This window comes from Moschus berezovskii, chromosome 15 (genome assembly GCF_049115385.1).
Source record: "Moschus berezovskii isolate FMDL1 chromosome 15, NW_MosBer_1.0, whole genome shotgun sequence".
Lineage (NCBI taxonomy): Eukaryota > Metazoa > Chordata > Mammalia > Artiodactyla > Moschidae > Moschus > Moschus berezovskii.
In genome coordinates, this window is record NC_142474.1 from 24,481,695 (window position 1) to 24,507,535 (window position 25,841).

The following is a 25,841-nucleotide window of genomic DNA, read 5'->3' on the forward strand; positions in this document are numbered from 1 at the left end:
CTCCCCTACCCTCAAAGGCAGTACTCACAAGCCTTTGGTAAAGAAAATTTTTATATCTAGTAGAATAATATATCACTTTAAGACAACTAACCTGAGAAATCACTTGATGAGAATAGCATTTAAACAATACAGTTAACCTGAGACACAGATATTTCTATCCCCCAGAAAAGACATGAAATATTAATAATTATTATTGTGAATATTACAAAGATTATTGTGGTGAGTGAACTCCTGCTTCCTGAAGGCATTAAAATCTACTGAACAATATACCAGGATAGGCTTGAACTATCCATGATGTCTTGAGAGTTGAATGTGTAGGAGCAAGTGTGGAGGAGATAGTTGGTAGAACATGGCAGTAGAGGTGATAAAGAGGCAAATGAGGGGAAAGGGAAAATAAATATGTGAGACTTGGTGTGCTATAAAAAAGATTGTTCATCCTTAAATTTGTGGATTCTAAGTTGTCTGTCAAAACTTTTCTTTTGTAAAAACCATATCCCAGTTTTAAGTTTGAAAGATACTTTGGTGAAATCTTTTTTACTTCCTTAACAATTCAGAGACCTCCATGATGGAAGAGCCAAATTTCCTGCAAGAGTTAAGTCAACCTAAAACTTGGAAGGAAGTGACTGATGGATCAAAATGTAGTTCTCATGAGGATACCAATAAAAACATTAACTCTGATGTAAGTTAATCAAAGAGAATCACAAAGATACTATCTTCCTGATATATATAGTGAAAGAAAATTGAGATTCTGGTATATCTTCTTACATTTATAGTTTATATTTCATCTTATGTTATTCTATATCTTTTTTAGTATGCAGCAGTACTGCAGGGTAACACATAATTTCCATCCAAAACAGTTTTTCTAGAAGTTTAAGATATTATAGTAAATCACAAGATAAGTAATTTCATACTGAAATAGTATTTTGCGTGGTTACTGAATAAATTATTATACCTGAACCTGGTCATATGCTGAGGCCTCACATTCAATATATCAAGGAATCCTTAAAAACTCTAGACAGTACACCTATTAAAAAGAAATATGCCCATGTTTTCCTTCTATTCATAAATTCACCCTTTCTACCTCTATGAATAATATGTGTTAGATCCACCAATTACCTTGGTCTTGAATCTGAAGTGAAAGTGAAAGTCGCTCAGTCGGGTCCGACTCTTTGCAACCCCATGGACTATATAGTCCATGGAATTCTCCAGGTCAGAATACTAGAGTGAGTAGCCATTCCCTTCTCCAGGGGATCTTCCCAACGCAGTGATCGAACACACATCTCTGCACATTGCAGGCAGATTCTTAACCAGCTGAGCTACCAGGGAGGCCCAGTCTTGAATCTGAAAGAATATCTAAAGATCCATTACCAAAAAATTATTTTTAGTTTCTATTTGAAAAACATAGTTATTAACAATATAGTTGGAAACAATGTGCTTTCCAATATTTTCCTAATGTCACTTTCAGTTCAGTTCAGTCACTCTGTCATGTCCTACTCTTTGCGACCCCACAGGCTGCAGCATGCCAGGCTTCCCTGTCCATCACCAACTCCCAGAGTTTGCTCAAACTCATGTCCATTGAGTCAGTGATGCCATCCAACCATCTCATCCTCTATTGGCCCCTTCTCCTCCTGCCTTCAGTCTTTCCCAGCACCAGGTTCTTTTCCAAGGAGTCAGTTCTTCACGTCAGATGGCCAAAGTATTGGAGTTTCAGTTTCAGCATCAGTCCTTCCAATGAATATTCAGGACTGATTTCCTTTAGGATGGATGGGTTGGATCTCCTTGCAGTCCAAGAGACTCTCAAGAGTCTTCTCCAACACCACAGTTCAAAAGTATTGATTCTTCAGTGCTCAGCTTCCTTTATAGTCCAACTCTCATATCTATACATGACTACTGGTAAAACCATAGCTTTAACTAGATGGACCTTTGTTGGCAAAGTAATGTCTCCGCTTGTTAATATGCTGTCATATTAGGTTGGTCATAGCTTTTCTGCAGTCACCATCTGCAGTGATTTTGGATCCCAGAAAAATAAAGTCTGTCACTGTTTCCACTGTTTTCCCATCTATTTGCCATGAAGCAATGGGACCAGATGCCACAATCTTAGTTCTTTGAATGTTGAATTTTAAGCCAACTTATTAACTCTCCTCTTTCACTTTCATCAAGAGGCTCTTTAGTTCTTTGCTTTCTGCCATAAGGGTGGAGTCGTCTGCATATCTGAGGTTATTGATATTTCTCCCAGCAATCTTGATTCCAGCTTGTGCTCCATCCAACTCAGCATTTAGCATTATGTATAGAAATTAAATCAGAGAAGGCAATGGCAAGCCACTCCAGTACTCTTGCCTAGAAAATCCCATGGATGGAGGAGCCTGGTAGGCTGCAGTCCGTGGGGTCGCTAAGAGTCGGACATGACTGAGCAACTTCACTTTCACTTTTCACTTTCACACATTGGAGAAGGAAAGGGCAACCCACTCCAGTGTTCTTGCCTGGAGAATCCCAGGGACGGGGGAGCCTGGTGGGCTTCTGTCTATGGGGTCACACAGAGTCGGACACGACTGAAGTGACTTAGCAGTAGCATAGGAGTTAAATAAGCAGGGTGACAATATACAGCCTTGACATACACCTTTCCCAGTTTAGAACCAGTCTGTTGTTCCATGTCCATTTCTAACTGTTTCTTCTTGACCTGCATACAGATTTTTCAAGAGGCAGATAAGATGGTCTGGTATTCCCATCTCTTGAAGAATTTTCCACAGTTTGTTGTGATCTACACAGTCAAAGGCTTTGCGGTAGCCAATAAAGCAGAAGTAGATGTTTTCTGATATTTTCTTGCTTTTTCTAAGATCCAACAGATGTTGGCAATTTAATCTCTGGTTCCTCTGCCTTTTCTAAATCCAGCTTGAACAACTGGAAGTTCTCAGTTCACATACTGTTGAAGCCTGGCTTGGAAAATTTTGAGCATTACTTTGCTAGCGTGTGAAATGAGTGCAACTGTGCGGTAGTTTGAACATTCTTTGGCATTGCCTTTCTTTGGGATTGGAATGAAAATTGACCTTTTTCCAGTCCTGTGGCCACTGCTGAGTTTTCCAAATTTGCTGGCATATTGAGTGCAGCACTTTCACAGCGTCATCTTTTAGGATTTGAAATAGCTCAACTGGAATTCCATCACCTCCACTAGCTTTGTTCTTAGTGATGCTTCCTAAGACCCACTTGACTTTGCATTCCAGGATGTCTGGCCCTAGGAGAGTGATCACACCATTGTGGTTATCTTGGTCATGAAGATCTTTTTTGTACAGTTCTTCTGTGTATTCTTGCCACCTCTTCTTAGAATCTTCTGCTTCTATTAGGTCCATACCGTTTTTGTCCTTTATCGAGCCCATCTTTGCATGAAATGTTCCCTTGCTGAATCTAATTTTCCTGAAGAGACCTCTAGTCTTTCCCATTCTATTGTTTTCCTCTATTTCTTTGCATTGATCACCGAGGAAGGCTTTCTTATCTCCCCTTGCTATTCTTTGGAACTCTGCATTTAGATGGGTGTATCTTTCCTTTTCTCCTTTGCACTTCACTTCTCTTTTTTTCACAGCTATTTGTAAGGCCTCCTCAGACAACCATTTTGCCTTTTTGCATTTCTTTTTCTTGGGGATGGTCTTAATCCCTGACTCCTGTACAATGTCAGAAACCTCTGTCCATAGTTCTTCAGGCAGTCTGTTTATCAGATCTAATCCCTTGAATCTCTCTGTCACTTCCACTGTATAATCATAAGGGATTTGATTTAGGTCATACCTGAATGGTCTAGTGGTTTTCCCTACTGTCTTCAATTTAAGTCTGAATTTGGCAATAAGGAAATTTTTTCCTTATTACAAAATGTCACTTTATTGACTGTACAAGTGTAAATATTATATCACACTAGGTGAAAATAAACCAGTGCTTTTCTGGTTTGTTCCATCATCACTGTAATTTGATAACCACTCAGGGAATTCAGAGTCAATCCATGTTGAAACTGAATGCCCTTGGAAAGAAGACAATTTCACAGTGTGTTAAAACAGAGTATGTTTTACTAAATATTTGATCATATACTAGGTATTGAGATACGGGGTTTGTGAGTACTGCTCTTTCCTTATTCAGGCTCAGATATTTCTTAGAACGCATGTACTGAAAATTATGATTAAGCAAGTTTGTTTATTAATTTTTTAACAGATTAACAAAATTGTTTTTTCCCAATTTTGGTGCTTGCAGTGAAGGAAAGAGATTGTTGCACTAGATCTTTTGAACCTCTTGCTCCTTTCAGATCAGTTCACTTCAGTCGCTAAGTCATGTCCAACTCTTTGGGACCCCACGGACTGCAGCACACCAGGCTTCCCTGTTCATCACCAACTCCCAGAGCCTGTTCAAACTCATGTCCATCGAGTTGGTGATGCCATCCAACCATCTCATCCTCCGCCTTCCACCTTCTCCCCCTGCCCTCAATATTTCCCAGCATCAGGGTCTTTTCCAAGGAGTCAGTTCTTCGCATCAGGTGGCCAAAGTATTGGAGGTTCAGCTTCAACATTTGTCCTTCCAATGAATATTTAGGACTGATTTCCTTTAATATTGACTGGTTGGATCTCCTTGCAGTCCAAGGAACTCTCAAAAGTTTTCTCCAATACCACAGTTCTAAAGCATCAATTCTTTGGTGCTCAGCTTTCTTTATAGTTCAACTCTCACATCCATACATGACTACTGGAAAAACCATAGCTTTGACCAAACGGACCTTTGTTGTCAAGTTAATGTCTCTGCTTTTTAATATGCTTTCTAGGTTGGTCATAGCTTTTCTTCCAAGGAGCGAGTGTCCTTTAATTTCATGGCTGCAGTCACCATCCACCGTATTGTGGAGTCCAAGAAAATAAAGTCTGTCACTGTTTCCATTGTTTCCCTATCTATTTGCCATGAAGTGATGGGATCGGATGCCATGATCTTCATTTTTTGAATGTTGAGTTTTAAGTGAGCTTTTTCACTCTCCTCTTTCACTTTCATTAAGAGTCTCGTTCGTTCTTTGCTTTCTGCCATAAGGGTGGGGTCACCTGCATATGTGAGGTTATTGATATTTCTCCCAGCAATCTTGATTCCAGCTTGTGCTTCATCCAGCCCAGCATTTCGCATGATATATAGAAGTTAAATAACCAGAAGTTAAATACAGCCTTGACATACTCCTTTCCCAATTTGGAACCAGTCTGTTGTTCCATGTCCAGTTCTAACTGTTGCGTCTTGACCTGCATACAGATTTTTCAAAAGGCAGATAAGATTGTCTGGTATTCCTATCTCATGAAGAATTTTCCACAGTTTGTTGTGATCTACACAGACAAAGGCTCTGGGGTAGTCAATAAAGCATAAGTAGATATTTTTCTGATATTTTCTTGCTTTTTCTGTGATCCAACGGATGTTGACAATTTGATCTCTGGTTCCTCTGTCTTTTCTAAATCCAGTTTGAACATCTGGAAGTTCACGGTTCACATACTATTGAAGCCTGGCTTGGAGAATTTTGAGCATTATTTTGCTAGCTTGTGAGATGAGTGCAGTTGTGCAGTAGTTTGAACATTCTTTCTTCCTTTACCTGTATTTATGCTTTAACCTTCAGTTCCATTGTTATTCTACTTTCAGAAATGGTGAACAGATAAGAAATATAGTCAGGAATGGGATCACAGTTAATTTGAATACACAGAAAAATGTTGATTCTGATTAATCATTTTCAAATCTTTATAAAATTCAAACACTTTTTATGTAAATTAACTGCACAATGGAAACTGTCTAAAATGTGAAATATTCACAGAAATTAAAAGGGAAAACACGATAGGGCTCTGCAAACTGTATATTAAAGAATCAAATGCAACCCGTTATACTCATGCAAATTTTTTAAAGCTAAAGTGAAAAGTCAAGTAAGCTATATTGTAGGAAGCTTCTAATTTAGTCACAATCATAGATGATGGCTGGGGAATGAAGCTTGGAGACAGATTGAAGATGAAAAGGGGGCCAACAGCTTCTATAGCTATGAGAAAGGAGCAATGGGGAATGGAGAATTTCTCTTCTTCTTCCATGTCCCTTCCACTGGACAGTTTTTCTTCCCTCTTGCCATTGGCGGCTCCAGCAGCAGTGACAAGAATCCTGTCATGGCCCTAGGAAGGGTATTAATATTGCTTCTCCCATTCTCGTTCCCTCTGCTTACAGTTCTTCCTCTGCCACCTGGTTCTGGCATGAAAATAAAGGTAGGGGACTAGGGCAAAGACAGACTGCCTCAAAAGAAATGGTCTCAGATGCACAGCAGCAAAGACTTTTGATGTGAGGTCTGTGGTAGTGACAGAAATAGGAGGGAGAAAGATATTGGAGGAATAAGAATATAACATATAATATGGAATATAGGGATAAGATATAGGAGGAAAAAAGCAAGGAGGGCAGAACATGCAAGTTCTTCATGTGTGGGAGGCATAAAGAAATCAGGAATATTTAAGTCTGGGATATTTCAGAAATGATATTTTGAGAATGCACATAGTATTTTAAATTTGTTTTAGAAATGAGCATCCGTGTAATTAAATCATCTAACAAAATGAGAGTGTTCCTGTGATGACTACTACTACTGTGATGACTTACCTATATTTCCCTAATTTGCTTCAGCAGGATATTGTTGAAATGGTGTCTTCAGCTGCTGAGGAATCATCTTTAATGAATGCCATCTTGGCACAGGAAATTGAAAATTGTTCAGAGGAATTGGTAAATAGATGTATAGTCTTGAGAATGTTCTTTAAAACTTGGTTCCTAAATAGTTAACACCTTATTTACCCCAAAATTATTTTTAACTGTCATGTTACTTTCTAAAATTACAGTTTAAATTTGTGATCTTAACAAAGATGTGTATGATTAGCTTGAGAGAGCATATGTCGAATTGCTTTGATCTTTTATTCTTTCTTTGATTTATTTTGAAATTTCAAGTAATGTTTTTAAAGGTATGAGATTTTTATGCTTATCAAATGTAGTCCTGGTTAATGTTGAGGGTCATTTTTTTTTATTATTCTTAAAACATCTCTAAAGTAACAGAGATATATCAGGGGTATGCCTTAAGACATTTGAAATTTCATTTTTCAAATGAAAAATGTTCTGAATTCTAGAGATCAGAAAAAGGGAATGGTCTTTACTGACCATTTCCCATTCCTGGTTGTATTTCTTACCTGTTCACCATTTGTGGAAATAGAATAAGAATGGAATTGAAGGTTAAAGCATAAACTTCGGGTAAAGGAATAAAAGGTTCAAAGGGAATGGTCTGCACAGAGGACCACAAGTCAATAGCAAAGCCTGAGCTAATATCTGACTCACCTGACTCCACAGAGATTACTGTCTCCTTTCTATAAGCCCTGTCCCAAAGTGCTGAAGGCATTTTTAAGATTGTAATAAATTTTGACAAAAGTTTCTTAGTAAATAATATTGAAACACCTACTAATGCCTAATGTTAGTTTGTTTTTAGATAAATTATCTTTATAATGAGTTCCAAGACTATTTAAACAGGCTTCAGCAAAGTGCACAGACTATTTTTTTGAAGCTTTTCCTAGTTAGTTTAGTTGTGCAATATAGGTGAAGCTGCAGTCTCATGGGTCTTTAACAAGGAGTTGGGCCATTACTTTTCACATTTGAAAAATAGCTTTTGTATATTTAACAATAAAATAAAACATTAGTAATTGGGTGAACTAATTTATCCCAGGATCACCAGTAAAGAATAAACATAAATTTTACCTAGAAGAATTTAGAAAACTCTTCAGAATAACATTGACCATATTTTCAGATCAGTCTCTTTGGAATATAAGAAAGAATGCTGTATAGGCACAACCAGGAAGCCAGTGCAGCTGGCAGGAATGGGGACTTGGCAGTCTCTTTAGCCTTAGATGATTTAAAATATCATATAGGATATTCTGAAGCTTTCTGAAGTCATCTTGGAGTCGATGAAATTGAAAGCACTGTTAGGAAGTGTCTGAGCTCCAGAGGTATACATGAAAGCTTGACAAACAGTGGAGCTGTGATAAGGGTAACACAGAAGCTTTTAGGTTGCATGATAACAGAGATAACATAGGAAAAATTATAAAATATTAATAGCTCAGATCTGTGCCACTTGCCTACCTCCAACCCCCAAACCCTTTGTAGACATGCTTTTTGTTCAGACTTATCAGCACCTTTCCTATGCTCAGTTCTGTTCTCAGTTTATAAGTTGTTAGTTGGTAAGGAAACTTAGAGTGAGTTCCTGTGAAGGGATTTCAAGTCTACAATTTTTAAATATTATGGTGTTTCTGCAAGTGACTAAAAACTGAAAAGAAGATTGAAAAGTTGAACCTATTCACATAACATGAAAGGCAGTGTGTTGATCTTTTTTGGACAAGGCACCCTTGAAATTTGAAAGGTTCCTAACCCAATTGGACACAACTCACTAAACCTCAGTTATTGTTAGAACCTTTATATCACCAGATAAATTCAAATAAAGATCTTTGCAATGCATTTCTTCTCTAGCTTTATGTTTACTCCTGTGATCTGAGTTCAGATTGACCAGAGCTGGGACAATCCTAGCCAAAAGTGGTCATCTTTACTTTTAACAGTAAGGGCACAATGCCTCGGATGCATCACCAATACAGATGCAGAATCTCCTACTCTGGAGCCCCTTGTCAGAAGATAGCCTGGGAGCATAGATATCAGCCTATAAAAACTGAGCTGTATCTGTTTGTTAGTCTTATTCTCTCAACTGCAGATGATAACCTCCTTGTTTGGCAGGACCCCGTGTTACAGTTTTGTGTCTTGTGTTTCTTTCTACACTATGGTTGGCAGATAGTAAACATTCAATAAATTTTGATTAAAGGAAATATTTTATCAGTTATTCAAACAGGAGTCATGGGGGAATGAACAAAATATTGAGGCAGAAAGATGGAATCCAAGAATACTTCAGATATTACATCGTTTGCAGGTAAGACTTGGTAGGGTTTATCAACACTGTTTTTATTTTTAAAAATAAATAAAAATTAGAGTGCAATCCTCTAGATATTAATAAAAATGAAACCATATTCACTGTGTTCTTGTTGAGGCCAAATTACTCTATAGTGAAATTTTTTGTAAGCTGTATACCCAGGGCTAAGTATGAATTTGGTTTTGGTGCCCATATGCTCTAATCAATTCTATCCCATATGCATGTCCCTAGACATCTATGCTATGTCTCATTCTTGTGTTTAGCAGGCTGTCAACTAATTCTCAATATGTAGCTAAATTTATAACAGTTTAAGAATGAAACAGATAATTTCAAAATTTAGCATATTTTTATCAAAATAATTCATGCTTAGTTACCTAGTCGTGTCCGACTCTTTGCAACCCCATTGACTATAGCCTGCCAGGCTCCTCTGTCCATGGGATTTTTTTCCAGGTAAGAATATTGGAGTAGGTTGCCATTTCCACCTCCAGGGAATCTTCTTGACCCAGGAATTGAACCACTGCAGGCGAATTCTTTACCACTGAGTCATTAGGGAAGCCCCATCCATGCATATAATTTTGAAAGTTCAGTAGTACTATGCTGTAAGGCTGAAAGGGAAACACAGAAGTCTTTTGTCCTACCTTCTCCTTATCCCTAAGTTCTGCTTACCAGAGGAAACTGAACTACTTCTTTTAGATTTATATCTATACTTCTAATTATAAGTTCTTACTGCTCTTTCCTAATATTTCAGCTTTACATTTTATCTGTTGACTTCTTTCAACAGAAAATGAAAATTTAATGTAGTTGTATCTCCCCAACCCCAGTCTATCTTAAGCATAGTATTCAGCCGTTATAGTGTTATAATTGTAATCATCATGATGTACGTTTGATTGTCACAGAACCAAAATATCAGTGGCTTAAAAAGAAATAAGTTTATTTCTCTCTCAGATAAAGTACTAACTGGTAATGCAACTATGCTCACAAAGTTGTCAGTGGCCAGGTGCCCTGTATCTCGTTTTCTTTGTTCTCAGGATCCCAAATGGTTAACTATCCACCATGTCTGCATTCCAATCAGCAGCAAAGTTTCCTTTAAGGGTACATCCCAGAAATTATATGCATCACATTTCACATTTAATTGACCAGCACTTAATAACTTCACTACATCTAGCTGGGAAATGTAGTCCTTATCTGATAACCATGGACCCAGCTAATAATTCTATTGCTATGGAAGAAGAAAAGAATAGATATTAAGGGACAACCATAATTGCCCTCTGATGCTAGGAGGGATTGGGGGTGGGAGGAGACGGGGACGACAGAGGATGAGATGGCTGGATGGCATCACCAACTTGATGGACATGAGTTTGAGTGAACTCTGGGAGTTGGTGATGGACAGGGAGGCCTGGCGTGCTGTGGTTCATGGGGTCGCAAAGAGTCGGACACGACTGAGTGACTGAACTGAACTGATGTAAAAATTACTTTAAATTGAACCTTCATAGCATAATCACATTTCTTGTCAACTTTATAGGTTTTTTTTAGTTAATCATGACCTCATTTTCCCCATTTGCTTAGTGTTTATATACCCATCCTTAATTCTTTTTCTAAACTCTCTGACAATAAAATAAAACAGCTTTTAGCATGATCAGCTACATCAGTTGATTCATCAATTCCTTTTTTTCTTTTGAAGATATCCTTTCCAGAGTTCATCCTACTCTTGTTCTAATTTGGACTAGTTAGTCCACAGTTTTTGTCTTGGGACGTTCTTTTACCATAACATGGGAATTCCTTTGTCTCTTTCTTATGTTCCTCTGTTTGTTGGTGCTTTGATCTTTATCTTGATTTTTTTTTTTTGATGGTCAGCATGCTCTCATACATAATTTCTTGAAATAAAGAGTGCACAGGTGATAGAGACCCTACATACAAGTCTGAAAATGTCTTTATTTTACCATAAACTTTACTGGATGTATCTGAACATAGTTTGAAAATAATACCTCTCAGATATTGAAGGCTTTGTAACTTTTCTAGGCATCTGTGTTGTTACTGAAGTCAGATGCTGCTTGGTTGGTGGTCCTTTGTAGGTGACCTTTATTTTCTCTCTGAAGCTTTTAGATCTTTTCTTTATCCCTAGAGCCTCGAAATTTCATTATGATGTGCTCTGGTATAGGTCATTTTCTTTTTTTTTTTTTTCTTGTTTTAATTTTATTTATTTTTTTGCATTACAATAGTTTAATATGAACAATCAGAACTAATTAACAGTATAACAATATTTTACAACTGAAATAATTAAAATAAACTATAAAATTACTACATAAAACAGGTCTGATCTAGCTTATTTACTTTCTATAATCTCTTCAGTGCTGCAAAACCATTTATTTCTTTTTTTTTTTCATGTTTTAATAAACACTTCGTCTTTTTGTATTGCTTTTTTTTTTTCATCACAATAATAGAAATATAACATCATATATCACTGTAAAACACATTTCCACATAAATGCTGATAAGCACAAAATATTTTTCATCATTTACATTTTAACTGTAATAATATATGGCAGAATTAAAGCTGCATCCATCATGTGTCTAACTCACCTTGCTGTAATGAATTTTTAAATGTAATGGTTTCTGTCGCAAAGTAAAATCGTACATAATGTCTAGTGACACAGTACGCTGGTGGATGGGTGGATTTGGAAAATGGAAATGCAACTTCATTTTTAATTAGATTTATAAACTTCACCACCTCCACCTCCAGCCAGCTTCCCAACCCTCCCTCCCACCACCATTATTTATTTATTTATTTTTTTTAAATGAGGCTTTTAATTAATGTTTGACAGAGCTGATTCAGGTTGAATAGACTAAATTTCTTTAAACAAACTGACTTATACTCCAGAGTCCTTTAAAAACTTAATAGCATTTATACATTGAAGGTATTTGATTTTCTTGTAACTAGCACTTCAAATGCAACAAGCATTTGAAGCAACAAGCATTTGACCCAACAAGTAAAACTTTCTACAGTTCATAACTTTTATAAATAAAATAAATTAAATGTACAGTGAATAAGTTCTCTGAAATATTTCAATATTTCTGCAGGTTTAGTAACATCGTAAAATACATTTCAACTAAAATTCACAAATCTAAAAATCTGTTAGGCATTTTTAGGCGTTTTAAGTTGGAAATGAAGACCAATGTTACATCGTAATATGCCAATTACAAATAGTACTTCAAATAGCAAATACTACAGTTTGTCCCAAACTTTAAAAACTATTCATGAACTCAACACTGAACTATTGATGGCTATGAGAATTGTTTCCTAGCCTTTTTGAAAATTTCAACCCATTTACGTTTAAGGTAATTATTGATAAGTACGATCCCGTAGCCATTTTCTTTATTGCTTTGGGTTCAAGTTTATACACTCTTTCTGTGTATCCTGTCTAGAGAAGATCCTTTAGTATTTGTTGGAGAGCTGGTTTGGTGATGCTGAATTCCCTCAGCTTTTGTTTGTCTGTAAAGCTTTTGATTTCTCCTTCATATTTGAATGAGATCCTTGCTGGGTATAGTAATCTGGGCTGTAGGGTATTTTCTTTCATCACTTTAAGTATGTCTTGCCACTCCCTTCTGGCCTGAAGAGTTTCTGTTGAAAGATCAGCTGTTATCCTTATGGGAATCCCCTTATGTGTTATTTGCTGCTTTTCCCTTGCTGCTTTTAATATTTGTTCTTTGTGTTTGATCTTTGTTAATTTGATTAATATGTGTCTTGGAGTATTTCGCCTTGGGTTTATCCTGTTGGGGACTCTCTGGGTTTCTTGGACTTGGGTGATTATTTCTTTCCCTATTTTAGGGAAGTTTTCAACTATTATCTCCTCAAGTATTCTCTCATGGTCTTTCTTTTTGTCTTCTTCTTCTGGGACTCCTATGATTCGAATGTTGGAGCGTTTAACATTGTCCCAGAGGTCTCTAATATTGTCCTCATTTCTTTTAATTCGTTTTTCTTTTTTCCTCTCTGTTTCATTTATTTCTACAATTTTATCTTCTAGTTCGCTAATCCTGTCTTCTGCCTCTGTTATTCTATTGTTTGTTCCCTCCAGAGTGTTTCTGATCTCATCTATTGCATTATTCATTGTATATTGACTCTTTTTTATTTCTTCTAAGTCCTTATTAAATCTTTCTTCCATCTTCTCAATCCTTTTCTCCAGGTTATTTATCTGTAACTCCATTTTGCTTTCAAGATTTTGAATCATTTTCACCATCAAAATTTGAAATTCTTTATCAGGTAGATTCCCTATATCTTCTTCTTTTGTTTGTGTTGGTGGGCAATTATCTTGTTCCTTTACTTGCTGGGTATTTCTCTGCCTCTTCATCTTGCTTATATTGCTTTGCTTGGGGTGGCCTTTCCCTCTTCTTGCAGTTTGTGGAGTTCTCTTTATTATGTAGTTTCTTCGCTGTGTGTGGGGTTGGACGGGTGACTTGTCCGGGTTCCCTGGTTAGGGAGGCATGTGTCAGTGTTCTGGTGGGTGGAGCTTGATTTCTTCTCTTTCCTTTAGAAGACAATGGCTGCTTTTCTGGGAGCCTGATGTCCTCTGCCAGTATTCAGAAGTTGTTTTGTGGACTTTAATCCGCATTCAAATGTTCTTTTGATGAATTTGTGGGGAAGAAAGTGGTCTCGCCGTCTTATCCCTCCGCCATCTTGTTCCTTCCTCCCCAGAACACTGGATTCTTATATTCCACTTGATCGTGGAGTACCTCTTCCCAGCTGCTCCAGCAAGGCGCAGCCGCTGTACCTTACCTCGGACGAGGGGTATCTCCTCAAGGCCGCGCCTCCTGCTTTGAATGTGGATCAGCTCCTCTCGGCCCTCCGGTGCCCAAGCAGCCACCGCCTCCTGGACGTGGTACAGCTCCTCTCGGCCACCGCCCTAACCCTGGGTGCGGGGCAGCTCCTCTCAGCCACGATTCTGCACGTGGTCGGTTGCGCCGGGAGCCGGGCGTCTCTCGCGTCTGCGCCGCCGGGAGCCGGGCGTCTCTCGCGTCTGCGCCGCCGGGAGCCGGGCGTCTCTCGCGTCTGCGCCGCCGGGAGCCGGGCGTCTCTCCAGGTCATTTTCATTTATTGTTCTAAGCATGTAGTAGATTCTTTATTCTGAGAGTTCATGTCCTTGAATTGGATTATTTTTTTTTTAATTTCTTGAATTTCCTCCTTGTTGGACTGCCTATGGGTCAGATGTTGGATCTTATGAATTTCATCTTTACTTTTTAAAAAATCTTTTTTCCCCTATCTTGGTTTTGTTTTTTTATTCTTCTTTTCAGTCAGTTCAGTCGCTCCGTTGTGTCCGACTGTTTGCGACCCCATGGACTGCAGCATGCCAGGCTTCCCTCTCCATCATCAACTCCCAGAGTTTACTCAAACTTATGTCCATTGAGTCAGTGATATCTTCCAACCATCTCATCCTCTGTCATCCCCTTCTCCTCCTGCACTCAATCTTTCCCAGCATCAGGGTCTTTTCAAATGAGTCAGTTCTTCACATCAGGTGGCCAAAGTATTGGAGTTTCAGCTTCAAAATCAGTCCTTCCAATCAATATTCAGGACTGATTTCCTTTAGGATGGACTGGTTGGATCTCTTTGCAGTCCAAAGGACTCTCAAGAGTCTTATCCAACAACACAGTTCAAAAGCATCAGTTCCTTGGTGCTCAGCTTTCTTTACAGTCCAACTCTTACATCTATACATGACTACTGGAAAAACCATAGCTTTGACTAGACGGACCTTTGTAGGCAAAGTAATGTCTCTGCTTTTTAATATGATATCTAGGTTGGTCCGGAGAACGCAATGGCACCCCACTCCAGTACTCTTGCCTGGAAAATCCCATGGACGGAGGAGCCTGGAAGGCTGCAGTCCATGGGGTCGCCAAGGGTCGGACACGACTGAGCGACTTCAGTTTCACTTTTCACTTTCTTGCATTGGAGAAGGAAATGGCACCCCACTCCAGTGTTCTTGCCTGGAGAATGCCAGGGATGGGGGAGCCTGGTGGGCTGCCCTCTATTCGGTCGCACAGAGTCGGACACGACTGAAGTGACTTAGGAGTAGCAGCTAGGTTGGTCATAACTTTTCTTCCAAGGAGCAAACGTCTTTTAATTTCATGGCTGCAGTCACCATCGACAGTGATTTTGGAGCCCAAGAAAATAAAGTCTTTCATTGTTTCCATTGTTTCCATCGTTTCCCCATCTATTTGCCATGAAGTGATGGGACCAGATGCCATGATCTTAGTTTTCTGAATGTTGAGCTTTAAGCCAACTTTTTCTGTCTCCTCTTTCACTTTCATCAAGAGGCTCTTTAGTTCTTCTTCACTTTCTGCCATAAGGGTGGTGTCATCTGCATATCTGAGGTTATTGACATTTCTCCCAGAAATCTTGATTCCAGCTTGTGCTTCATCCAGCCCAGCATTTCTCATGATGTAGTCTGCATATAAGTTAAATAAGCAGAGTGACAATATACAGCCTTGATGTACACCTTTCCCAATTTGGAACCAGTCTGTTGTTCCATGTCCAATTCTAACTGTTGCTTCCTGACCTGCATACAGATTTCTCAGGAGGCAGGTCAGGTGGTCTGGTATTCCCATCTCTTGAAGAATTTTCACAGTTTGTTGTGATCCAAACAGTCAAGGGCTTTGGCATAGCCAGTAAAGCAGAAGTAGATGTTTTTCTGGAACTATCTTGCTTTTTCTGTGATCCAGCCAATGTTGGCAATTTGATCTCTGGTTCCTCCACCTTTTTAAATCCAGGTTAAACATCTGGAATTTCACGGTTCACGTACTGTTGAAGCCTGGGTTGGAGAATTTTGAGCATTACTTTGCTAGCGTGTGAAATGAGTGCAATTGTGCGGTAGTTTGAACATTCTTTGGCATTGCCTTTCTTTGGGATTGGAATGAAAACTGACCTTTTTCCAGTCCTGTGGCCACTGCTGAATTTTCCAAATTTGCTGGTGTATTGAGTGCAGCACTTTCACAGCATCATCTTTCGGGATTTGAAATAGCTCAACTGGAATTCCATCACCTCCACTAGCTTTGTTCTTAGTGATGCTTCCTAAGACCCACTTGACTTTGCATTCCAGGATGTCTGGCTCTAGGTGAGTTATCACACCATCGTGATTATCTGGGTCGTGAAGATCTTTTTTGTACAGTTCTTCTGTTAATTCTTGCCACCTCTTCCTAATATCTTCTGCTTCTGTTAGGTCCATACCATTTTTGTCCTTTATTGAGCCCATCTTTGCATGAAATGTTCCCTTGGTGTCTCTAATTTTCTTGAAGAGATCGCTAGTCTTTCCCATTCTCTCTAGTCATTCCATTGTTTTCCTCTATTTCTTTGCATTAATTACTGAAGAAGCTTTCTTATCTCTCCTTGCTGTTCTCTGGAACTCTGCATTCAAATGGGTGTATCCTCCTTTTCTCCTTTGCCTTTCACTTCTCTTCTTTTCACAGCTATTTGTAAGGCCTCCTCAGTTCAGTTCAGTTCAGTCACTCAGTCGTGTCAATTCTTTGCGACCCCATGAATCACAGCACACCAGGTCTCCCTGTCCATCACCAACACCCGGAGTTCACTCAAACTCATGGCCATCGAGTCGGTGATGCCATCTAGCCATCTCATTCTCTGTCGTCCCCTTCTCCTCCTGCCCCCAATCCTTCCCAGCATCAGAGTCTTTTCCAGTGAGTCAACTCGTCGCATGAGGTGGCCAAAGTATTGGAGTTTCAGCTTTAGCATCAGTCCTTCCAATGAACACCCAGGATTGATCTCCTTTAGAATGGACTGGTTGGATCTCCTTGCAGTCCAAGGGACTCTCAAGAGTCTTCTCCAGCACCACAGTTCAAAAGCATCAATTCTTCGGCAATCAGCTTTCTTCACAGTCCAACTCTCACATCCATACATGACCACTAGAAAAACCAGAGCCTTGACTAGACGGACCTTTGTTGGCAAAGTAATGTCTCTGCTTTTTAATATACTATCTAGGTTGGTCATAACTTTCCTTCTAAGGAGTAAGCGTCTTTTAATTTCATGGCTGCAATCAGCATCCACAGTGATTTTGGAGCCCAAAAAAATAAAGTCTGACACTGTTTCCACTGTTTCTCCATCTATTTCCCATGAAGTGATGGGCCCAGATGCCATGATCTTTGTTTTCTGAATGTTGAGCTTCAAGCCAACCTTTTCACTCTCCTCTTTCACTTTCATCAAGAGGCTTTTGAGTTCCTCTTCACTTTCTGCCATAAGGGTGGTGTCATCTGCATATCTGAGGTTATTGATATTTCTCCCGGCAATCTTGATTCCAGCTTGTGCTTCATCCAGCCCAGCGTTCCTCATGATGTACTTTGCATATAAGTTAAATAAGCAGGGTAACAATATACAGCCTTGACGTACTCCTTTTCCTATTTGGAACCAGTCTGTTGTTCCATGTACAGTTCTGACTGTTGCTTCCTGACCTGCATACAGGTTTCTCAAAAGGCAGGTCAGGTGGTCTGGGATTCCCATCTCTTTAAGAATGTTCCACAGTTTATTGTGATCCACACAGTCAAAGGCTTTGGCATAGTCAGTGAAGCAGAAATAGATGGTTTTCTGGAACTCTCTTGCTTTCTCCATGATCCAGTGGATGTTGGCAATTTGATCTCTGGTGCCTCTGCCTTTTCTAAAATCTGCTTGAACATCTGGGAGTTCACGGTTCACATATTGCTGAAGCCTGGCTTGGAGAATTTTGAGCATTACTTTACTAGCGTGTGAGATGAGTGCAATTGTGCGGTAATTTGAGCATTCTTTAGCATTGACTTTCTTTGGGACTGGAATGACGACTGACCTTTTCCAGTCCTGTGGCCACTGCTGAGTTTTCCAAATTTGCTGGCATATTGAGTGCAGCACTTTCACAGCATCATCTTTCAAGATTTGAAATACCTCAACTGGAATTCCGTCACCTCCACTAGCTTTGTTTGTAGTGATGCTTTCTAAGGCCCACTTGACTTCACATTCCAAGATGTCTGGCTCTAGGTCAGTGATCACATTATCATGATTATCTTGGTTGTGAAGATCTTTTCTGTACAGTTCTTCTGTGTATTCTTGCCACCTCTTCTTAATATCTTCTGCTTCTGTTAGGTCCATACCATTTCTGTCCTTTATCGAGCCCATCTTTGCATGAAATGTTCCCTTGGAATCTCTAATTTTCTTGAAGAGATCTCTTGTTTTTCCTATTCTCTTGTTTTCCTCTATTTCTTTGCATTGATCGCTGAGGAAGGCTTTCTTATCTCTCCTTGCTATTCTTTGGAACTCTGCATTCAGAAGGGTATATTTTTCCTTTTCTCCTTTGTTTTTCACTTCTCTTCTTTTCACAGCTATTTGTAAGGCCTCCTCAGACAACCATTTTGCTTTTTTGAATTTCTTTTCCATGGGGATGGTCTTGGTCCCTATCTCCTGTACAATGTCACGAACCTCCATCCAGAGTTCATCAGGCACTCTATCAGATCTAGTCCCTTAAATCTATTTCTCACCTCCACTGTAGTGATTTGATTTAGGTTATATCTGAAGGGTCTAGTGGTTTTCCCTATTTTCTTCAATTTAAGTCTGAATTTCACAATAAGGAGTTCATGATCTGAGCCACAGTCAGCTCCTGGTCTTGTTTTTGCTAACTGTATACAGCTTCTCCATCTTTGGCTGCAAAGAATATAATCAATCTGATTTTGGTGTTGACCATCTGGTGGTGTCCATGTGTAGAATCTTCTCTTGTGTTGTTGGAAGAGGGTGTTTGCTATGACCAGTGCATTTTCTTGGCAAAACTCTATTAGCCTTTGCCATGCTTCATTCCGTGCTCCAAGGCCAAATTTGCTTGTTACTCCAGGTGTTTCTTGACTTCCTACTTTTGCATTCCAGTCCCCTATAATGAAAAGGATATCTTTTTTGGGTGTTAGTTCTAAAAGGTTTTGTAGGTCTTCATAGAACCGTTCAACTTCGACTTCTTCAGCGTTACTGGTTGGGGCATAGGCCTGGATTACTGTAATATTGAATGGTTTGCCTTGGAAACGAACAGAAATCATTCTGTCATTTTTAAGATTGCATCCAAGTACTGCATTTTGGACTCTTTTGTTGACCAGGATGGCTACTCCATTTCTTCTAAGGGATTCCTGCCCACAGTAGTAGATATAATGGTCATCTGAGTTAAATTCATCCATTCCAGACCATCTTAGTTCGCTGATTCCTAGAATGCCGATGTTCACTCTTGCCATCTCCTGTTTGACCACTTCCAATTTGCCTTGATTCATGGACCTAACATTCCAGGTTCCTATGCAATATTGCTCTTTATAGCACCGAACCTTGCTTCTATCACCAGTCACATCCACAACTGGGTATTGGTTTTGCTTTGGCTCCATCCCTTCATTCCTTCTAGAGTTATTTCTCCACTGATCTCCAGTAGCATACTGGGCACCTACCGACCTGGGGAATTCCTCATTCAGTATCCTATCATTTTGCCTTTTGATACTGTTCATGGGGTTCTCAAGGCAAGTATACTGAAGTGGTTTGCCATTCCCTTCTCCAGTGGACCACATTCGGCTGTGGTCCATGTGATCAGTTCGACTAGTTTCCTGTGATTATGATTTCAGTGTGTCTGCTCTCTGATGCCCCCTCACAATACCTAACGTCTTATTTGGGTTTCTCTTACCTTGGTCGTGGGATATCTCTTCACAGCTGCTCCAGCAAAGCGCAGCCACTGCACCTTACCTTGGACGAGGGGTATCTCCTCAAGGCCTCCTCAGACAACTGTTTTGCCTTTTTGCATTTCTTTTTCTTGGGGATGGTCTTGATCCCTGACCCCTGTACAGTGTCATGAACCTCCTTCCATAGTTCTTCTTTATTGCTCTCTAGAAGATTTCTTCATCTTTATTGAATTTTTTGTTTTCCAGGAGTTTTTTCTCAGTTATTAATTACTTTGTTTTATTAATAATTTTATTATTAATTGTTTTATTTTATAGCATCTGAACAGCTATCCACTCCAGTATTCTAGCGTGGAGAATTCCATGAACTGTATAGTCCATGGGGTCACAAAGAGTTGGACACTACTGAGTGACTTTCACAATCTATTTATTTATATTTAACAGTTTTATTGAAGTATGATTAACATAACAATAAACCATACCTATTTAAAAATATACAGTTAGATAAATTTTGATGTATTTATGGAAACTCTCACCACAGTCAAGATAGTGAACATATCTACAATCTCCAGAAGTTTCCCTGTGTCTCTTGATAATCAATCCCTTGTCTCATCTCCCCAGCTGGTCCCCCTCCCCCAGCCCCCAGCAACCACTGATCTGTTTTCTCTCAATAACATCCTAATCATTTTTTGTGGATGGTATCTTCTCTTAATTTTCAGAGGTTATACCTTTTTCCTACTGCCCGCATTGTCTGTTTCCTTAGTGATTCTCTTAGATATTAGAAATTTTATCCAAGTGTTTAATAGATCTTTGGTTTTTATTGAAGAATGAGACACCAAAAAGCTGATTGGAGGTTATATAAGAATGGGTGGGGCTTATAGACTTGTTGTCTTCATAGTGAGATAATATTGGGTGTCCCCACCCCCGCCAATACATACGCACACAGATGTCATTATCTATAGAATTTTCTTCCTTGGAATGGTCTATTTTTGCATGGTCAGACCTACTGTCTAGAAGATATAAGCATGATGTCCATGGTTGAGGAACCAAAAGGGAGTAAGGGAGAAGCTGGCAGTCTCACTGTTTAGACATTAGAATTTCCCTTAATCCCCCAGTTTGTAACACCTCTCTTCCACTATCCCCAGTGCCTCGTATCCCAAGTCTAAAACCTCATGGTTGGTATCTCCAGGAAGACAACTTTCTGCCTCCTGCTAGGGTTCGGGACTAATGGTCTGGTTCTGTGAGGTGGAGTAAACCTGATGGTCTAATTGTTTCCAAGTAGCCTTTTAAGGAATTCTCATGTTTTTAACTTCACACTTCATTTCCAGCTTATGACATACTGCTGCCTATAATCACTGATCTTTTCCTAGGTTTTCTTTCATTTAGGGGTTTTGTTCCTGTTTTATTCAAATGTGTTTGTTGGGATGGTTTCCTACTCATCTTGATTTTGGATTCTTTGGTGCTACTTCTGCTGAAGCAGCATCCTTCAGTAAGCTTTGCTTTTATTCCTGTAGGGTGGCAAGAACAAGGAGCAGCCGACACACAAAACTACAGGTGTTTGTGCACGGCTAGAGCCAGTGGTGATTTTATAGTATCCTGGGCATTTCACATCCATAGAGTAGGAATTGGGGCTCTGGACCATGTGCTTCTTCTTGTGTTTCCTCTTCTCCTCTTTTGGAGAAGGATGAAGGAGATCCTTTGCAAGAGGCATGTTCTCATAGGGAGGTTTTCACTGCTGGAAATGCTCTTTTTTCCCACAGTTTTCATGTTTTATTGTACTTACATTCAAATTTCACCGTTAAATACTGAGCATAAGTATATGCTGGCCTTATGTCCAGATTTTTGAAATGCAAAGATAAATAGATGAATGGCTTTAACAATGTGATATAGTAGACACTGTAAAATATATTAAACAATTAGAGAATCTAGAAGGAAAGTAAAATTCTGTCTATATACATTTACCCATTTATTGGCACAAATAAACTCTATAGGGAGAGGAAGACAGATATGAAGCTTTGGGTTGCAGTTGGAGGAAAAACCCATTCGAGACTGAACTGAGAGGTCCTTGGTTGCTGACAGAATCTCCCCTAACTTCAGACTTTAGACAAACTAGTGAGTTTTTTGATTGGTATACAAAAACCACTGAATTGTGTAAAATCCCTATTAGTCATGAGAAACAGAAGGAACAAGACTGATTAAGGAATTGGCACATGCCAATTTGAGTCGTAGGGTCTGGCCAGTCAAAAGTGAGCAGGGCTGCCTAGAGGCTGAGAATCCATTGGATGTTGCAGTTCACTAATTTCAGTCTAGAGGTTACTACATTCCTCAAAAATTCTTGTTCTCCAAATAAGTTCCTATAATGCTTTCCATAAGCAGGGTCTAGGTTCTGTATCTCAAATTGTCTTGCCTTTTGCTGGCTCTCCTCTCTGCTGGCATTTAGGTTTCAGCTTTCTCTAAGTCTGATAAGTCTTCCACTTTGTATCTCTCATCTTCTTTTATTTCTTTACCTTCATTTTAGAGGAGTTCCTGGAGGAAACAGAATAATCCTCTCAGGGTGTTTTTCAAAAGGATTCTGAAATTTACAAGGCTGTCCCTGCTCTCTCCCTGGGGAAAACCACCCAATCCACATCTTCTCTCCTCAAGAGAGGGAATAAATGAAGGCTTGGCATGCCATCTCAAAGGTTGCTGACACTGTGCTATGCCACTCCTTTGGTTGAGATTAAAGTATGATAAAATATTTAACTTGTCAATTTGTTAAAAGTTAGTGTTGGTTGCTCGGACAAGGCAATGGCAACCCACTCCAGTCCTCTTGCCTGGAAAATCCCATGGATGGAGGAGCCTGGTTGGCTGCGGTCCAGGGGGTCTCGAAGAGTCGGACACGACTGAGAGACTTCACTTTCACTTTTCACTTTCATGCATTGGAGAAGGAAATGGCAACCCACTCCAGTGTTCTTGCCTGGAGAATCCCAGGGACGGGGGAGCCTGGTGGGCTGCCGTCTATGGGGTCGCACAGAGTCGGACACAACTGAAGTGACTTAGCAGCAGCAGCAGCAGTGTTGGTTGCTCAGTTGTGTCCGACTCTTTGTGACCCCATGGACTGTGGCCCACCAGGCTCCTCTATCCATTAAATTCTCCAGGCAAGAATACTGGAGTGGGTAGTCGTTCCCTTCTCCAGAGGATCTTCTAGAGCCAGGGATTGAATCTGTGTCTCATGTATTACAGGCAGATTCTTTACCATCTGAGCCATCAGTTAAATGTTATGGACTGGCAAAAAAAAAAAAAAAACACACTTGTATATGGTCTTTTTAAAAAAAATGCTTCACAGCTACCAAATTAGTATAATATTCACAGGGATACTGGCCAGTATTTACCATAGTATTTCTAACTAAAACACAATACTCCTTCTCTAGAAATCTGATTCCAAGTACAGTCTAATTAAATACTTTATTGTACATCAGTTTTTCAAGTAGATTCACAGGTGTCCTGTAGTGAACCAGTGTCTTTCTAATCTGTGCAAAGAAACTGGGAGATATTTATTTAGTCATATTCCCCTGCCATTACACTTACCACTAGAGTTGTTTAGTTAACCCCACCCTGCAGTACCTATAAAACAAATCTGACAGGCTGATAATCAGTTTTTTGAAGATTCCCAAGGTCCTGTGGACTTTTTTCTGCCTGCATGTCTCTATTAATTGCACTTCTCCCAGGAGCCATTTATGTTAACATCAATAGACCTAACATTTGTATAACACATTGAAATCTGTATAACACTTTAGAGTTCTTTTGCATGTATTTTCTCAATGAACCAAGCTGTGCTCAATGACCTATGTTTTTTTAATGTTACCTAGTGAATCATTTGCATTTCTCCATTTAAGAATTTCAGTCACTTATCAAAAATACCAGTATTTATTGTTCATTATACATCCACAGTCTGCTTTGTTTCTAATGATCTTATTTCCCTTTCCTCTTTTATAATTGTTTTCCCAGGAATCCAACAAGATGGGAATGCAGTACTTTAGTCTGATGAAGCTCTGCAGAAATAGTGACCGAAAACAAACTGCTGCCAAATTTTATAGCTTTCTTGTCCTAAAAAAACATCAGGCTATTGAGCTGAGCCAGAGTGCTCCCTATGCAGATATTATAGCTACAGTGGGACCAATGTTCCATGAAATGTGAAGGAAACCCAGAACATTCAGATTTATGTCATCACTGGAATTTCTGTATAGATTGTTCAGTTTAATGCAGAAGCCGTCTGGAAGCAGCTGAAGGTCTGATCCATTTCATAGATAGGTCAAACTAATATTTCATAGATAGATAGGTTGAGCTCATTATTTCCTCTTTGTAAGTTCAGAATAATCATAGGCAAATTTAGAAACCTATATGCTTTCAGAAATAATTGTAGCTAAGTAATATTTTTAACTTAGTTGACTTGATTGCATATCATTTACCATTTCCTTAACTTGAATGTTGCATTTAGGATATATTTTAAAAACACTTTGTGTCTTCAAGGATTTTTATAAAGTGGATTATTTACTTAAATTTTATAATTTAATAATTATTAATTATTAATAAATATTAGTAATTAATAATTAACACTTTCTTATCTCTCCACAGATAATAATTTATTTGATTATAATGCATATCACTCTTGATTTGATATAATGCCCTGGCTTTTACTCTAATATCTTAATCGAAGAGTTATAAAATTTTTCTTAGTCTCAAATTATCTGAGTCTAATATAATATGGCTTTAGTCTAATTATAGGTCATGCAACCTGTTTATTTACTATTAATGATTATTATGGCTATCATTTATGTATCAGCAAAACTAACATTAGAAAAAATTAATGGAAGCTTATTCAGCATGTTGTTTTCAGCTATAATTCAAGTAAATTTAACTAAAATAAATGTTCTTTATATAATGTATACTGAGCATTTTTGACATTAAAACCAAAGTTTTTCTTTATTCTTAGTTGAAGTTTGAGTTAAGAAACTTTCATGTAATGCTCTGTGAGCTCCATGCTATTGTATCTGGAATTATGCTACAGACTAAATTCTAAATGGCCCCTTTGAATGTATTAACTATAAGTTTTAGATGTCAAAATTGCCTTTTTAAACATTTCCTTTAATTTTTAATTAACACACGAAAGATTGACTTTTTTATTTTAGTGCACAGTTCTATGAGTTTTACAGCTATAGATTGCTATGATCACCATCAGAGCCAGGGTACCAAAAAAATCCCTTTTACTAACCCTTTGTAGTCACACCCTTCCCCATTTCTAACTCCTGGCAACTACTCTTCTACATGACTATAGTTTTGTCTTTTTAAGAATGTCATACAAATGGAATTATATAGTAAGTAACCTTTTTTCAGACTGACTTCTTGCATTTTATCTTTGAGATTAGTACAAATTGTAGCATGTATCAGGGCTTCAATCCTATGTATTGTTAAATAGTATTCTGTTGTCTGGATATACCACAGTTTATGTATCCATTTACTCCCTGAAGGACTTTTAAATTGTTTAACAATTAAAAATAGAGCTGCTGCATACACCTGTGTACAGTTTTTGTGTGATTATAAGTTTGTAATTCTCTAGGGTAAATATCGGAGAAGGCAACGGTAACCCACTCCAGTACTCTTGCCTGGAAAGTCCCATGGACAGAGGAGCCTGGTGGGCTGCAGTCCATGGGGTCGCTAAGAGTCGGACACAACTGAGTGACTTCACTTTCACTTTTCCCTTTCATGCATTGGAGAAGGAAATGGCACCCCACTCCAGTGTTCTTGACTGGAGAATCCCAGGGACGGGGGAGCCTGGTGGGCTGCCGTCTATGGGGTCGCACAGAGTCGGACTGAAGAGACTCAGCAGCAGCAGGGTAAATATCTAGGCCTGGGTCATATGGCCAGTGCATGTTTAACTTTATAAGAAATTAACAAATTATTTTCCAGATATACCTTTCTGCATTCCTATTAGCAATATATGTGAGTTCCAGTTGACTTTTTGTTTACATTTTTATTTTGAGATAACTGTAGGTTCACATGAACTTGTGAAAAAAAATACAGATCCTGTATACCCTTCACCCAGTTTCCCCAATGGTAACATCTTGCATATTTATAGTACAGTATCAGGAAAACTGACATTGGTACAGTCTACTCACCTTATTCAAATCTCACCAGTTTTATGTGCACTCACTTGTTTGTGTGTGTTTCAGTTCAGTTCAGTCGCTCAG

At 38.8% G+C, this 25,841-nt stretch overlaps 1 protein-coding gene across 3 annotated transcripts in view; it reads left to right on the forward strand.

The window, feature by feature from the left end:
• RAD21L1 (RAD21 cohesin complex component like 1) overlaps positions 1-23,790 on the forward strand; it is a 43,330-nt gene extending 19,540 nt beyond the window's left edge. For 2 of the 3 annotated variants that reach the window (XM_088844385.1, XM_088844387.1), the window contains exons 10-13: positions 555-679; positions 6,637-6,732; positions 8,882-8,959; positions 23,602-23,790. In XM_088844385.1, coding sequence (XP_088700511.1) covers positions 555-679; positions 6,637-6,732; positions 8,882-8,959; positions 23,602-23,790 — 488 coding nt within the window. The remainder of the gene's footprint in view (positions 1-554; positions 680-6,636; positions 6,733-8,881; positions 8,960-23,601) is intronic. The other variant, XM_088844386.1, reaches the window with a different exon arrangement.
• Positions 23,791-25,841: the final 2,051 nt, after the last annotated feature.